This window comes from Cebus imitator, unplaced genomic scaffold (genome assembly GCF_001604975.1).
Source record: "Cebus imitator isolate Cc_AM_T3 unplaced genomic scaffold, Cebus_imitator-1.0 Scaffold81, whole genome shotgun sequence".
NCBI classification, from domain to species: domain Eukaryota; kingdom Metazoa; phylum Chordata; class Mammalia; order Primates; family Cebidae; genus Cebus; species Cebus imitator.
Window position 1 is genome coordinate 5,322,053 of NW_016107396.1, and position 16,557 is coordinate 5,338,609.

A 16,557-nucleotide genomic window follows, 5' to 3' on the forward strand; every position below is an offset into this window, starting at 1 on the left:
TGTAAACAAAGGTTGTTATTTACTACAATAGACTATCTTTCTTGGAGGTTTTAAACACAGCAGAATATATTTGTGTGGCTCTGGAATATTTTAAATTAAAAGAAGATTAACTTTTAGTAAAACTGATTGTTGCTTTATATTGGGGAGCAAAATATACCAACAGTTTTCACTGGTAGCAATGTATCCTTCCCAGATTCTGAATAAGCAACCCATTTGGGTAGGGAGTGGCTAGGCCCCAAGAAGGAAAACAAACAGAGATTGTTGAGTTTATACCAAGGTTTCTCATCCTTGGTCCTATTAGCAAATAATAATGTGTCTTGGGGAGCAAAGTTGCCAATATTTGAGAACTACATTCACTAATGCCATTATTATCTCAGCTCCATACTTTGTTAATGTTTTCTCTGTACTATGTCAAGAGGCTAGTGCACTAACAGGTATAGGGAAAGAGTGGAAAGTTCCCACTTCCCAGTGCTTAACCAGGATGACTGTCTTCAAGTCAGCTTGTCTTCATGAGGTGAAAGTGGAGAGAAGACACAACACAAATTCCCAAAGCCAGCTGGCATCCATAATTTTGAGCTAATGAATCCATCTATTTGGATTTTGATGAATTGTACTGGGAATCTTGGCTAAATATCTTGTTTTAAATCTGAATTAATATTTGATATAATAAATTCTTTCTACAGAACTCAATGACACAGCAGTGGAGTAGTTATAAAGATTTTAAGGAGTAAACTAAAGAACAGAGGAGCACATAGCAGACTCACTGCCATTTGGCTTAGATTTTTAAAAACTGACCTTATTGTAATTTAAATATAGTACTCACAATAAACATAATGTGTATTTATATTATTGGTATTAGAGGGCATGATTCATGACAATTTGTAAGTTAACATGTAAGACTTTTCCTTTATGTAATGCCTGGTACACTTTTACTATACTTAATTTTGAGAAAGTACATAAGGCAACCTACAGTATATTCAAATAATACAATAATACAGGTGTTCCCACATTTGTTTATTCTCTGGAGTGTCCCTGAACATTTTACTTCTTCTAATTTTTTTTATTTCTTTCTATTTTAAAGTGTTCCTTTTCTATTTCTCTGCAATAAATGCTAGCTTATCTTTATACTAGTAAGGTAGACATGCACCTCATTTCTTCCAGCAACAGCTCTTCTCTCTCTTGTCTATCCCAAGATCATACACTATCTGTAATGAATACGAATCTTTTTCATAAAATTAACCAAAGAACAAAATATCTTTATTCTTGGCGAGTTGCCTTAAAAACCTTCTATAGGAAATTCTCTTTAGTTAATTAGAGGAAGGTACAAATGAATGAAAAATGTGTTTGTTGATTCTGCTTCCACCACCACATATACAGAAGTACCCTTTTGCATCAAATGCAGGTGCACACACATCTTCCTGAGCCGTTTCAGTCAATAAATAAAAACTGACAACTGCTGGAAGTGCATTTTCTTCTTGTTTACTTAAATGTGATGTTTCAATACACATGTGATAATAGTCTATATATTAGTCTGTATAATCTCTTAAAATCTATATCTTTGACATTTCAAATATATAATTTAGTTAAGTTCAAGCCAGAAAGAATTGTGTTGGTAATAACCTCTTATTAAAGTTAGTAATTGATGGAGAAGATAAGGCTGATTAAAAGGTATCATGTAAAGTAAAGGAAAATAATCTGAAATAGTGTAAACAAATATATCCGATAGCAATTTAAATGTAAGGATACAATAGTTAAATTTATCTCCTTGGGTTAACTTACTCAAAGCACGAGAAAATGGTAGTAAAGGAAAATGTACACATGTGTAAGATTTTGCAACACATACATATTAAAAAGCATCTCCCGACTAGAGGAATTCACTCTGTTCCTACAAACTATTTTCTTTTATTCAACTTCTTTGTGTACATTTTGAAAAGTCATTTCTGGATCTTATCATTCTTCCCTGGAGATCTTTCCTTTGGCAATTTCAAGAGAGCAGAAAAAAATCCTGAACACATGCTCCCTACCTTTTCCAAATATGAGTTATCTACCTCTGTCTATTGTTAACCTCTTAGGCAGGGATCATAGACCTAACTTTAAATGAAAGCTTTAATTTTATAAGAAAAGCCTTATCTTTTAGCATACTCATCTAGAAATGCTCAAGCCGTGAACCTAAAAGAATCTTATTTTATTACTCTATAAGCATCTGAAAGTAACTCAAATAATATCTATCCTAAGTGTAAGGGGAAGTCATGTCTGTACTTTATTGTGTTTAATCTTTAAAGTTGCTTAAATGCTTACTCTACTTAAAATAAGAAATGACAACTTATATAGAAAAATATAAACATAAATTATAGTCCTCTGCTAAATTTGCTCTGTTGATATGCTTCTCTCTATGTATATGTGGGATTCTTATCATTTAGTTTATAAATTCAAGACAATGAGTAATTTTCAAGATATTTTATTATATATTATACATATTATATAAAAATATATTAGAGCCTAAATGAAGACTCTGGATAATGTTATTATTTTGATATAATGCTTGATAGAGAGAATACGGTGGGATGTCCAGAGGTGATTACTACTTTTCTATTTGGTTTGTTTGTGTTCAAATAGGATATTGGATAACTCAACCTTAAGAGAAGGTAAGAAAACTGGAGGATTAGAGAAACAATGAAGAGAGAAGTGGTTTTCTTCCTATCTTAAGTTTCCAGGCTACTTAAGAAAAGGTTTTGATAAACACATTGAAAAATAAATGAAGAAAAGTATAAGTGGGACTAAATCTGGAAATTAATTGTAAATGTGATTCATATATGCCACTCAGTCTCTATTTTATGAAATTTGAAAAAAGAAAACACCTATATTTTTCAAGTTATATAAGCTTCTTTTCGCAAATGTAAAATGTCACTGTATCCTCAGAGGGGAAGAAAACAGATCAGAAAGACACTTTTAAGCCAAATCTTACGTCACAGTTTACTATTTCAAACTTATTGTGGTATTATTCATTTTATCTGTTTCTAGATAAGATAAACACCAGTTTTAAAAGCTGACATTTTCAATGTTAATGCTTAAGTCAAGTGCTACCAAAATATACTCTATTAAAAGATCACATTCTCGAGTAAAATAAATAAAATGTAATTAGAATCATGATTTAATTTTGCTATTGGAAAACCTCTCTTATATTTTAAAAGGAATATATACTGAATACCAATTAATAATGTACAATCTTTGTGAAAAGAATGATATGAGCAAAGACCACCTGTAAGTTATTAAATTTTAAAGAAATTTAATAAACATAAGTAAATGTACGGCAATGGGAACATACCAAGTGGAGTGATGAAATATTTGACTTCCAAATCCAACTTTTAAAATCTAAGATGTTTTAAATTAATTGGTAACAAATGCCAGAAAAGCCTTTTTCACTAGCTAGCTTTCATTCCTTAAACTAAATTTTAATCAAAACCTCTTACAAATTTATAAAAGTTTGAAGTTCTCTTTAAAATAACCCACGTCTTCAAGAATTTTATCACATTAACTACTTGATTAGAATCGCAGAAACAGGTTTTATAGCTTTTGATGATGGCCAATTCTTTTGGCATAATGGAGCTTTCTTTGCAAAGTACAGGTGACTCAAATTCTCTTTTGTATAAGCAGTGTTCAACTTTGCAGTGTCTTCTTCTGTGTTTCTTTCAAACTAGTTTACACATCTGTAATCTCCCTTACTCTATGATGTTGTGATTATCTGTTTAAACATCTCAACCTTTCACTGGACTCAGGTGTACCTTCGCAATAGTGAGATAGTGCCCCATTCAGTTGTGAATCCTTAGGCCCTAGGACTGTGCATGGCCATAAAGTAAGAATATAACAAAGCTATGTTGAATGAATATATGAATAAAATAAGCTGGTAAATGAACGAAATTACCTAAGAAAGTTCAGCTTTGGAGAAATAAGCTAAGAAAAGTCAACTACAGAGGCAATCAAACTCCTTTGGGATTAATTGAGAAGATCATTTATAGACTCACCAGATAACTACCAATAGTTATATAAAACTGTACAACATATTTGTATGAAGTGGTGTTAAAGACATTAGTGAGAAAGAAAAATTATATTTTAAAGGTCAACAACTGAGGGTCTTCTAGCTGGAAGTTTATTCACCCCAAAGCATCATATTAAATGGTATCTTTCTCCTTGCCGATTTCACAGCAAACTCTAATTGTTAATATTGATCGAATAGGTTCTGTAATCTAGTCTATAAAGTTAGTGCAATATGAAAAGAAATCTGGAGGCAAATGTCATTAATGATTTTGCTATATTATAAAATGTGGCCTTGGTCATTTAATTCAAAATAAAGTCAGTATTAAATATACTGGCCAGGTATGGTGGCTTATGCTTATAACCCAGCATTTTGGGAGACGGAGGTGGGATAATTGCTTTAGCTTGGAAGTTTGAGGTTGCAGTGAACTATGATGGCATGACTGCACTACAGACTGGATGACAGAGTGATAATCTGTCTTTAAAAATATGAATGTTTAGTTATAAAAGCTTACCACCAAATTTCGCTACTTTGGTTTGCAGGTAATAAGGGAAAGGAATGTTTGATGGCAGTGTCTCTGTCTTGTTCTTGTATCCAATATCATTAGACTTTGTATTTGTGAGACTTCCCAAAAGTTTTCTAAGTACTAGGAAGGTGGAATGTATTAAAGATAATGCCCCAAATACTTACAATACAGCCTAGTTCATCATAATTCAATTAGCACACTTCTATAGTAGTTTAATGTTCTGACATCAGGCTCCATATTTTGGAATTACCACATCTATATTCTGTAATTTACATGCGACATATTTTTGTTTGGTACACATTTGAGGATATTAGGTATGAAAGATAATGCCAAACATTTCATAAGAAATAAAATGAAAAATGCAAGAACTTATGAGGATTCAAACCAACATATTTTGTTATTATGATTGTACCTCGTTCTCCCTTCTGACACTTCTTCCTTTGCACTGTACACTTTCTTGTCTCATTTGTGGGGGGACACAGGTTACCCTTTGCTGAAGGATGCTGTATTATTTCTCGGACCCGTGTTTCAGTCCCTCTCTTAAAGCCACATGTTTTTCCCTTCTTCGTGCATGGACTCCAAGGATTCCATTCACTGACCTCACAGTGCACTGAAACAAAACAGAAGAAACAGCCTCAGATGGCTCACAACCACTTTCATTATTGTTGAGTTAAAGAAAGATTTGCTTCCATCAGAATTTGCCCAAATTTGAGCAGAAATTGCAGACCAAAGTTGGGCAAGGTGACTTACATGTAAAACAAGAGAAAGGGAAAGGCAAAAATGGATATTTAAATGTTTTCAGTTTAGTACTCATTATAAGGTAAACCAATTTTTGCATTGGATTTCCTTTTTCTCTAGATCGATTAATCCAGGCACTCATATTAATGTAATCACTAAAATCCATCAATTCTTCATAATTTCCAGAGCACTGCCGCAATTGTTGATTGATCCTCACCAGAATTTGAAGAACAGTTGTTATACTGAGTGCTAGAGAATTGATTCTCAAACTTTAGCATGTGTCCAAGCAGAATCACTTGGAGGGCTTGCTAAAAAAATGCTAGACTTTCCCCCACCCCATCCCTCACCAGAGTTTCTGATTCAGTTGTCTGGGGTAGGGCTGTGAATTTGCCTAACAATACAGGTAATGCTGATTTGCAGGTACTGGGAACGCCCTTTGAGAACCTCCGTGTTGGAGAATGCTTGAGCAGAAAATGAATCCAGGTCTTTGGCCTACAATTTACCGCCTTTTCTACTTCATGTGCTGTTGAATGTTTAAATATTGATATCTGTTACTGAGTATGGTTCAGGCACAGCAGCATATTTATATGTGAATTCTGGGTCAATTTCAGCTAATAACCTGCTTCTAAAATAAACCTGACCAAGTGATTCCTAAGATGACCTGATGTACTTTTTCTGAAGCTTCTTTTGGAGATTTGTTTCCTTTTTCTGTACTAGTTTCTTTTTTTCAATAATGGGTTCCTCAGGTTATTAACAGATTTTTGCACTTCTAAAGAAAAGAAGCATCTATAAGGTGCTATTATATATATGTCCCAAAACTTTCTAATATATAACAACGACTAGCAACAGTAACACTTTCAGATGACTTAAAACTGTCTTTCCACAAAAACAAACTTTCAGTAATCTCCCTTAATGTCTTCTGATTTAATGATTCCTTACTTGAGAGCAGAATGTGATCTCTCATAACAATCTCAAGAAAGATAACCTAAATGTTTTAGAAATTTAAATCCATTTATACATTTTTCACAGGCCTTTTCAGACACTTTTAGGTCCTGAAGTACAACATGGAATTAAATGGAATTGATTAAATACATGACTTTAGGTTTCTGTGAAATAAAATGAACTTGATTGAACCACTTTAAAATAGTCTTCATGCTCAGTTATACCATTACAATTTTTGTTCAACAGTAGAGTAACTAATTCAATTGGTAATAATAATATTATTATTATTATTTTTTTTTTTTGAGGCGGAGTTTCGCTCTTGTTACCCAGGCTGGAGTGCAATGGCGCTATCTCGGCTCACCGCAACCTCCGCCTCCTGGGTTCAAGCAATTCTCCTGCCTCAACCTCCCGAGTAGCTGGGACTACAGACGTGCGCCACCACGCCCAGCTAATTTTTTGTATTTTTAGTAGAGACGGGGTATCACCATGTTGACCAGGATGGTCTCGATCTCTTGACCTCGTGATCCACCCGCCTCGGCCTCCCAAAGTGCTGGGATTACAGGTGTGAGCCACTGCGCCCGGCTCAATTGGTAATATTATAATATTTTGCTGGTTATGAATATTATCTTCCAGCATCCCATTCTGATATTAATCATTACAAAGTAGTGGGTCCTTAGCATTACAAATAAAAGCACCTCCAAAAAAGCAAATGAAAAGAGGAAAATCAATGTTTTTGTGCTGTCACTTTGTCCAGTATTCATTTAATTCCAGAATTAAGAGGACTAAATTAGAAAAAGTTATCTGATGTGCAAGTAATGAAAACTTTGGTGCTCTTTCATAATAGCAAAAGTGGTCTAGGCAAATGCATACTCGATCTTCAAAAAATGGATTTTACAGCTTCGGTAATTATTAGTTTATAGTCAGAAGATGAATGGTTTTAAAAATTAAATTCTAAGGACAAGCTTAGATAATTTCATTGGAGGAGGGAAAATATTCAAAACCAATGAGTTTAGGTAGTTGAAGGCTGTAATGAGACCAGATAGCCAAAACACTATGAGACGAGGTGAATTTATCTTAGAGAAATATTGTAGACTAAACTTGTAATATTAGCATCCAAATAATATTTCCAGAAAAAAAACGAAAACTGGCTGGGCGTGGTGGCTCATGCCTGTAATCCCAGTACTTTGGGAGGCTGAGGTGGGTGGATCACGAGGTCAGGAGTTCGAGACCAGCCTGGCCAACAAAGTGAAACCTCATGTCTATTTTTTTTTAAATTAAAAAAAAATAAAACAAAAACTGAAAAAAAGTGCTAAAGACAACATAAAAGGTGATTTAAGTATCATTCGGATCATTTAAGTAACAATATAGAATTCAGGCACTCCCTGGTGAAGAGGTAATTAAGAAAAAACAGACTATTCACCTTCTGTGTTCCTTCTAGCTTCTTTATTAAGAACAATATTAACACTGGAAATCTTTATTCACTAATGAAGCTAATGAAGCGCATGTCTCATAAAAGGTAATGAGCTCCGGTCCCTGGGAATCATTGTGCTATGGTTTATTATCAGTGTGAAATGCTGTAAAAGGGATTCCCGAATTGGAAAGAAAGTTGAATAGGATGTCCTACCAGTAATGACTTTACTGGTCATTTTGCTCTAATTCTTGTTGACTAGCTGCATGATTACATAGAGAACATAGCAAGGGTATGTCAGTGCTTGGAGTGAGATATACTCTCTCTGTGATTACTTGAACAAGTCCAACTCTCTAAGAGAAGCAATGGGGGTGACAAAATGACAGTGCAGAAAGGAAGCAAATATCTGGAGCACAAAGTGAAAAGAATGTGTTCTTTTATAAAATTTGGTTCAGTGGATGTTTCTCTTTCATTTGACCTGCAAACCATGGAGAGTGGACATGTTGTGACATACCTCTTTCATTCCAGCTCTATATCAGGTTAGCATTTCCTCTGTTTGTGACCTTTCCTCTCAATTTAAAATCTAGATAGAAAACTAGAATTACGGTATAGAGTTTAGCAATGAGAAAGACGCATTCTTTCTGTTGGGTGAGCAGTAGGAAGCTATAGTCAAGCTACTAATTACTGCACTGAAAATAACTAATGTTTCTTTGGGATCATCATTTTGCCTCTCCAGATCCTAGTTTTCATATTTGTTAAAGGAGTAGGCTGTAACATTCCTTTGTGATGTGGAAGCAGGTCATCCTGGGCTAGCCTAAAGGCATGCCAGGTGTAGTACCTGTAGGCTAGGCGCCATATGATACCAGATATCTCTTATCGAGCAAACAACAGGAGCCAGCCTTGAACCGAAGTTGTTGATTTGTGTTACTACAGTGTCCTAGGTCATTTGCACCTGTTAAATGAGCCAAATTCAGTAATTGGCTTTTGGACTGCTAACCTCTCCTCCAAAATGTATAAATTTAAATGTAATTGTGTTAAGAAATAAGCAGTCTTAGTCTTACTAGTAGTATAAATTACCAGTAAGCTTTAAAGGCAAATCCAATAGTGCCAAGTGTGAAATGATTTCCCTTATAGAAAAGCATTAATACATTTAAGGTAAATAGCCTTTCCAGGACTGAATGCTACAGCTTCAGCAACTGAAAAAAAATTAAATATGTGCCTTTTTTTTCTGGGTAGAGAAATGTCACAAACATCCTGCAACTCGTCCTGAATTTCTGCTCTTGAATATTGCACAGACGTGTTTTCTATTTTTTCCTACTGTTTGGAACTTATTACCTCTAATCATCAGCCCTCAGGACCAATAAGAAAAAGAACGTGAAGTGCTTTCTTTTGTACTTTTTACCCTATTCCTAATTGCTGCTTTTTTCCTGTATTTCTACAACTAGAGAAGAAGAAACTTAACCATTGTGAGCCACAAACTATTTCAAGACCATTGTTTTCCAGATGCTTCTAAAATTATCTTTAAAATATCTATTTATTTTATTCTATCAAAAACATTGTGTAGAAATAAAAGTGCTGTGGTGGACCTGAAATGGTTAAACCACGACTTTAGATTTATTACTCCAGCCCTTTAGATTCTAAGGGATCCCTAAGATGGGCACCCCAGAGGAGTCCCGGAGACTATCTTCTACTGAATCAGGACAGCAGTTGTGTGGCTATGCCTTCGGCGCAGCATCAAAGGTTCTTGTAGTTCTTGCCCAGGGGATTTTGAGATTTCCTAGGCTATTTTCCCATTTGGTTTAGCATCTGCTTCCCAAGTGTTCATCAAAGTTGTAGCTGTAGTAGCTGTACAACGTTTAAAAGAGGGAAAATACATCCTGACAGTGATCTGTTATTTAGACAAACAACTTGTCTGAGGGACCTCCCTCCCCTTCAGGAAATTTGGCCTGCAATTAATCAGACCCAGGGACTGTCTCATTCTGTCAGTTTGAGTAAGTCCACTATCCTCTTTCTTATGTATCAATACCTGTACAAGCAGAACATTTCAGCATAGCAGTGTGAGAGAAAAAAAGTGAGATTTTAACTAAATCAATTCCAGTTCTCTGGGTCTTTGAGCCATTTACTGAGCATTAATGGGCTGTGTCAAGAGAATGTATGTTCCCCCCTTAGAAAATAACTTTGGTCATTAGTTGAGATTAGACCAGGTGTTTTATGAAACTGTTGCTCTAAGGTAAAAATTCAATTCAAGACATAAATGTATGTCACATAACAGATCACTGTCAAGACATATATACACACACACACACATGTCTTTATATATATATATATATATATATATATGTCTTGACTGAATTTTTACTTAAGCAAAAATTCATCAAATAATAATAAAAAATGAATCTATCATGAACAGACAGTTGAAACAATTATAGACAGTCCCTAAGAAATAAGGAAGCACCTACTGTATTAAACTGTACTGTAACACATGCTAGACAAGGTTATGAAAAAGACCTTTAAGAGAGTATCTTCGTAAAGAAGGATGGATACAGCCTTTAAGAGATCTCAGCCCAAGAAGCTTCAGGTTCTTTTGACAAAGGACTTTGAAAAACACCTCCATGGCGACTGATATTATCATTTATTCCAATTATTAGAGGTTCTCCTTACCAATATTGACACACTCCATGGTATGGTTGCTGGCTTCCAACCCTTCTGGGCAATTGTCAAGGCACTTTCCAAGGTGTAAGTAAAATCCGCTTTTACATTTTGTGCAGAAGTTTTTGTTGAAACAGGTATCACAGTCAGCTTTGCATTCTGAAAGAGAAAAGAGAAAGAGAAATATGCTTGCATTATGTCCTCTTAACTACTGGTCTAGTTCTGCCTGTGTTCAGCACAGGCACATGCAACTTTAGTGTCAAATAAACACCTGAGGTCCAAAATTATTTTGCCAGACTGAATACAGGATTCCTCCACAGTAATTTAGTTGATGTACATCGGTTATTGATTTTTAAAAACATTGTACTGATTGCCCTATGAAAACTAATTTGGCATATATATACATAGCCAAGAATATTTATAAGATCGAGTATCTGTTCATATTAAGTGATAGTGAAAATGTTCCATCAGAACCTTAAGAAAATATGTGAAGGACATTGCCTTTGTGTAGTTCTTGAGAGCTACTCATTCTTTTTTTTTTTTTTTTTCTTTGAGACAGAGTCTTACTCTGTCTCCCAGGCTGAAGTGCAGCTGCACTATCTCGGCTCACTGCAACCTCCACCTCCTGGGTTCAAGCGATTCTCCTGCCTCAGTCTTCCTAGTAGTTGGGATTTCACAGGCACCCGCTACAGTGCCAGGATAGGTTTTATATTTTTAGTAGAGATGGATTTTATCATGTTGGCCAGGCTGGACTTGAACTCCTGACCTCAAGTGATCCACTTGCCTTGGCCTCCAAAAGTGCTGGATTACAGGCTTGAGCCACTGCACCCAGCTGGCTATTCTTTCTTACCACAAATATTTGATTGCCTACTATGTTCTAGGCATTGTTCTTTATATAGGTTAACAGCAATGTACAAGAGGAGTAAGAGTCAGACTTCAGAAAGTTTATATCCTAGGAGAGGATATACAGTAAACAATAACAATAGTTGACCCTTATAAGGTGATTACTGTAAGCCAGGACTGCTATAATGTTTTATAATAGTATTAAGTCATTTAAGGTTTACAGCAACCCAATGAGATAGTCATTGGTCATTGGTATAATTTCATTTTACACATGAGGAAACTGAGGCTCACAAAGTTATGAAACTAACCCAGGACAACAGATCAGACTGCTTTTTGAAACCAGGCAGTCTAGTTCCAGAGTGATAAGTGGTCTGGGGAAAAAAAATACAGTGAAAGGTGGGAAAAAGAGACGGAGAATGGTTGACAATGCGAACAGTCTGATTATTTTGGATAAGATGGTCATGGAATGTCTCTCTGAGAAGATGACATATGAGCAAAATTGGCAATGAAATAAGACAGCCAGCCATGCAAAGATGTGGGCAAAAAGCTTTCCAACTGCTAGAACAGCCAGTGTAGAACAAGAACCACAAAGGTTTGAGGTGGGAAGATCTTATGAGAAGGCAAGTGAGGCTGACACAAAATGGTTGAGGAGGAGTTGTAGGAGATGAGTTTGGAGAGATTGACAGAATTACACATGATATTTGAATAGAGTGGTATTTCCTAATTTACAGTTTTGAGAAAGGTCCCTTGATCTGCAGTGTGGAAAGCAGACTTTCAGGGTCCAGATGACAGTGCTCCCAATATTTATTTCTAATTGATAAATAAATGTGTCAGTTGCTCTGGAATCACTCTTGAAGTCAAAATAGCTGAAATGATTCAGGAAGTTAGTCAATACTTGGATTTTATGTTGATATTGGGAACTCAGATGGAATTGAAGCTTGCAATACTTTTCTATAGGTTCAATGAGCAATAATCATATTCCCAGCCTTTGGTTTCATAATTAAAAAGAAAACCAAAACATGAGTGTTTTTTGTAAGTTAGTGATAAAAATTTTCTGGTTCTGAGAGCTAAGTCTAAGTATGGTTTAGCCTAATTAAGAGATACACGTCATTTACTTAACATTGAATATCATAAATATATTAGAGATCATTTAAACTGGAAAAGTCACCAAGGATGAGATAAAAATACAATTTCATGTAGGCACTTACTTGTACACTTATTTATATCTGGATATCGAGTTCCATAATATCCACTTGGACACGAAGAGAGACACACTCCAATCTGCTTCATGCCAATTCTTTCCAGAACAAAAAATAGTCTGGGCTTACATGACAAACATCCATTGTAATCTGAACACGTTGCACAGCCTCCTTGGCAGCCTTGACTGACGTTAGGATGCGCTGCAGAGACAAATTGCAAAGGTTAAATTACAGATACAAAGTTACATGACATTTTCTGGGCAGGATATACATTTTCTTTCATTAGCTTTCAATTTGTTGGTAATGGGTGAATGAGGTGGGATTTTTTTTTTCCTATCTTTTTTTTTGGTGATCTTTTATTTCCCTTTAGCACATGCATTGTTTTTAATTTCAAAGTTCTTAAAATTGAGCATTTGAAAAATAAGAATATACTGCCTCAAAGGACTTACATATTCTCTTTATATATAATATACATAGTATAATTATGTATAACTAATTACATATGTATATTCTCTTTATAGATATAATATCCTCACTGGACTGGGAGAATGGGAGAATGGGCACTGGTAATTTTGTGCTCATTTACACAATGAAATTAATACACATTTGTTTTGCTTTTCATTTATGTAACGGAGGATAAGCATATGTTTCTAATTTCTTCAGTAAGTAAACTAATGTACACTAGGGCTTAACTTGAGTAAGGACACTAGGTTTTATAATATCTGTTTTGAACTATGGTGTACTAAACAACACAATTTTACTTTTTGATCCAATGCAAACTGGTGCTGAAACTATGTTAGCTGTTGGGCACTCCTCAATGCCTTCATGAAATATTTCTTCTCACATGAGCTTAGTGACTGCCAGTTAAAACAGATATAATGGTGAAAATGTGATACTTATCTCATCAGTGTTTCCATATGATTGTATGTGACCGTTCTGGTAATTTATGTTTAATATTTTCTCTTTTGGGACTGGAGTCTTACAGTTTCTGTGCCCTCATCTTCTACTTACTCAAGTGAAATGCATATTTGGTGAGGATGGACCGGTCTACCTTAAGAATCACTGGCATACATATTCCAGGGTTTCCAAGAGTTACCAATGTGTGAGGTAAGAGTGTTCATTAGCAAGTCTGAACAAACAAAAACAAATATTTGGGAGATTCACCTTTATCTAAGATCATCACAACTTTAAATCTTCTTTTGACTATTAACTAGTCAACATCACCTCTGTATGAGCTGGTAAAAATTGCTGACTAAGGATCTCTGTATGAGCTGGTAAAAATTGCTGACTAAGGGGTATTTCTCATACAGCTGGTGTTTAGGATGATTTCTTTTCCTAATGTCCCCTCTACTCAAATATATTGCAAATAGCTTTATTGTCCTTTGATGATGCCAGAGGAAAAAAATCATAATCCTTTGAGAAAGAAAGATTGATACACAGGAATCTAAAGGCATCTCAGTGTATTTCTGACTTCTTTTGCTGGTACTAAAAGGGGTAGTCTCTGGTGGGCCTTAGCATTATTAAATCTGCCTTTACAGTGATGTTTGGTTATTACTAAGTTTTTTTTTACCACAAAAACAAATCCCTCCAGGCTTAGTTAGAAGAGGTACCCATAATACCAAACAGCCTTACCACAGGGGTGCACGGGTTAGCTACAGAGAGGTCATTCAGTTGACCAGCATCCTCTGCCTGTAGGAAACCATCCCCAAATCAGCCACAGGAACCACAAACAGCTCATTCTCATTCCAAGACGTTTTGTAAATAAACTAAGGAAATGTGTGGGGGAAGGGAAGTCTGCTTTTCCTGTACATGCTCCTCTGTGGGGGTGGGGCAGTCACATAAAGTGGCACAGGAGGTTTAGACATTACAGGGCCTGGGGGACTTGTAAGTGAAACTACTTTCCAAGTAACAGGGTCATTTTTCATGCCAGTAACTCAGCATTGGTGACTTACAGGAAATGTGTATATATTGTAAGCTTGCAAAGACCCTAAAAGGGAAAAGGGGCAAGAGATTTCCATGTGTTCAGAATCTAGCATTATCCATTACAAGAAGCAAGAGGTGTAGATAAAAACTTGTAAGACCTTTTCATAGAATTGTCTATGGAAGAGTGGACCTCAACTTGAAAGAAAAGTGCTTCAAGTTAAGGGCACTAAGAGCCTGTGGGTTTAAGGAAGATGGATCATATTGGTCCATGCCAATCCATCCCTATTTCTGAAATGTGGCACTGAAAGAAAACACGCAATTCTAATTTTATGAGTTCTGAAACTTTTGCCAATTATGACATAATTTTAAATATATCAATTATTAATATAAACATGATTTACCTATTCAGAACTTCAAAAAATGACATTCCTTAAGATAAATTCTATTTAAAAAATTAGGTTTTGAATGTTTGGAATGTTCTCCAGGAGAGAGCTCTGAATACGTCTCATGATTGTGACAGTATCCACTGAAATTATGAGATGTGCCAAAATACCTTGCTTGATTCCCCATCTCTAAAACTTTTACAGATGAAATGCAGCACAGTCAACGTTGTGTTACAATAATTCTTTTTGCTTTTTTATAAAAACATATTTTGACGTCCTAAGCAAAGGTTTTTTTTAAATTTGATTTTTGAAAAAGCAAAAAAGACCTAGCTGTCCCAACTTGCAAGAAAATTTTATGTTTGTTTTAATCAGTGAATTTTGAATACGGGCAATGAATTTTGAATATCAAATGATGGCAAGCTTTATTTCTTCAGGAAGGTTTAAATGCTGGCTGTGGGAAGTGAGAGAAATGGCAACTATGAAGCTCAGATTCAATGAGTCTAGATTTTTTTTATGGTTATGTAGTGTAGTGACAACTTTCTTGAATGCCATATAAGGATCACACAAATTACACAGTCAGTATTACACAACTAGATACAAATTTCCCAAACTTCATTTTAAGGCAAGAGCTTTTACTTTTTATATGGAAACCACAAAAAACTTTGGTCTAGATTGACTGTAACAGCACTTTCAGCCATAAAAACTTGTGATTCTGAAACAGAAAATAGAATTTTACTTTCCCCTGTGTCATTCTTTTTTTCCCCATTCAATATTAACTTCATTTTGCATTTCTAAATCACCTTTTTCAAACACTATTTTCCTACTGTTATTTGAAGTTGTTGGTGGAGAGGTAGGGAAAGTTTCACAGAATCTCAGTGTTTGAACTTAATCTTAGATAATGAGTTGGAGTTTATCAGTCGTAAGTGGTCATGTGTGGCTATAGAAGGAAACACTACAATGACCCCAGCTGGGAAGGAGGCTGGCATGAGTTTGATGCAACTAGAGCATAAGTAGTGTAAAATGAAGATATGAGGAATATCCAGAAGATTGGAAGCATAAAAAGGACCTAGATTACAGAAACTTTTGGGGGATAGGCCAATGAGATTCTTCTGTAAACATGGCCGGGGGTGGGGCGGTGGGTTTTAATCACACCGGTGACTGATATGATCAGATTTGAATTGGGAAGGAAATTTCCCTGGCAATGTGGTGGGCATGGAAACTGGGAGAAGAATAATGTAGTGGTCAAGATAGGAGGCTGATCATAACTTAAAATATGGCAGAGGCAATATAATGTAGTTCCAAGGATATTTAGGAGGTGGTATCAACAAAATAATTGGCCAAGGAAATGCAGGCTGAGCAATAAAGAGGATTTGAAAAGGTGTGTTTCTAGGTCCAGCCAGTGAATAGAGAGGGGAGGAAGTACCAGAGGAGTACCTACAGTTGGAGAGTAGGAAATGGTGCATAGAATACAGACGTTTAAAGACACAAACCTGGCTTGGAATCACTAATTTTGCAGATTTTATGAAATATCCAGAGAGTGATGCTTACTAGATGGAGCTTACTTTGGAGTGGCTGTTGGAGATGTATATGAGTCTCCAGTAGTGGCTACTTAATTAGAAAAGGCATCTTGAAAGGAGCTACTGGGCCTGGCATGGTGGCTCCTGCCTATAATCCCAGCACTTTGGGAGGCTGAGGCGGGCAGATCACATGAGGCCAGGAGTTTGAGACCAGCCTGGCTAACACAGCGAAATCCCGTCTCTACTGGAAATACAAAAATTAGCTCAGTGTGGTGGTGCATATCTGTAATCTCAGCTACTATAATTGCTTGAGCATGGGAGTTGGAGGTTGCAGTGAGCGCAGATCGCACCATTGCCATCTAGCCTGGCGACAGAGTGAGACCCTGTCTCGAAAAA

The 16,557-nt window shown here is 35.8% G+C and overlaps 1 protein-coding gene across 1 annotated transcript in view; it reads right to left on the reverse strand.

The window, feature by feature from the left end:
* The window catches only part of RSPO3 (R-spondin 3), an 84,361-nt gene that overhangs the window by 34,911 nt on the left and 32,893 nt on the right, over window positions 1-16,557 (reverse strand). Inside the window, exons 2-4 of the mRNA XM_017533329.1 lie at window positions 12,348-12,539; window positions 10,309-10,455; window positions 4,972-5,169 (exon numbers count right to left, since the gene is read on the reverse strand). Of these exons, the coding sequence (XP_017388818.1) occupies window positions 4,972-5,169; window positions 10,309-10,455; window positions 12,348-12,539 (537 nt within the window). The remainder of the gene's footprint in view (window positions 1-4,971; window positions 5,170-10,308; window positions 10,456-12,347; window positions 12,540-16,557) is intronic.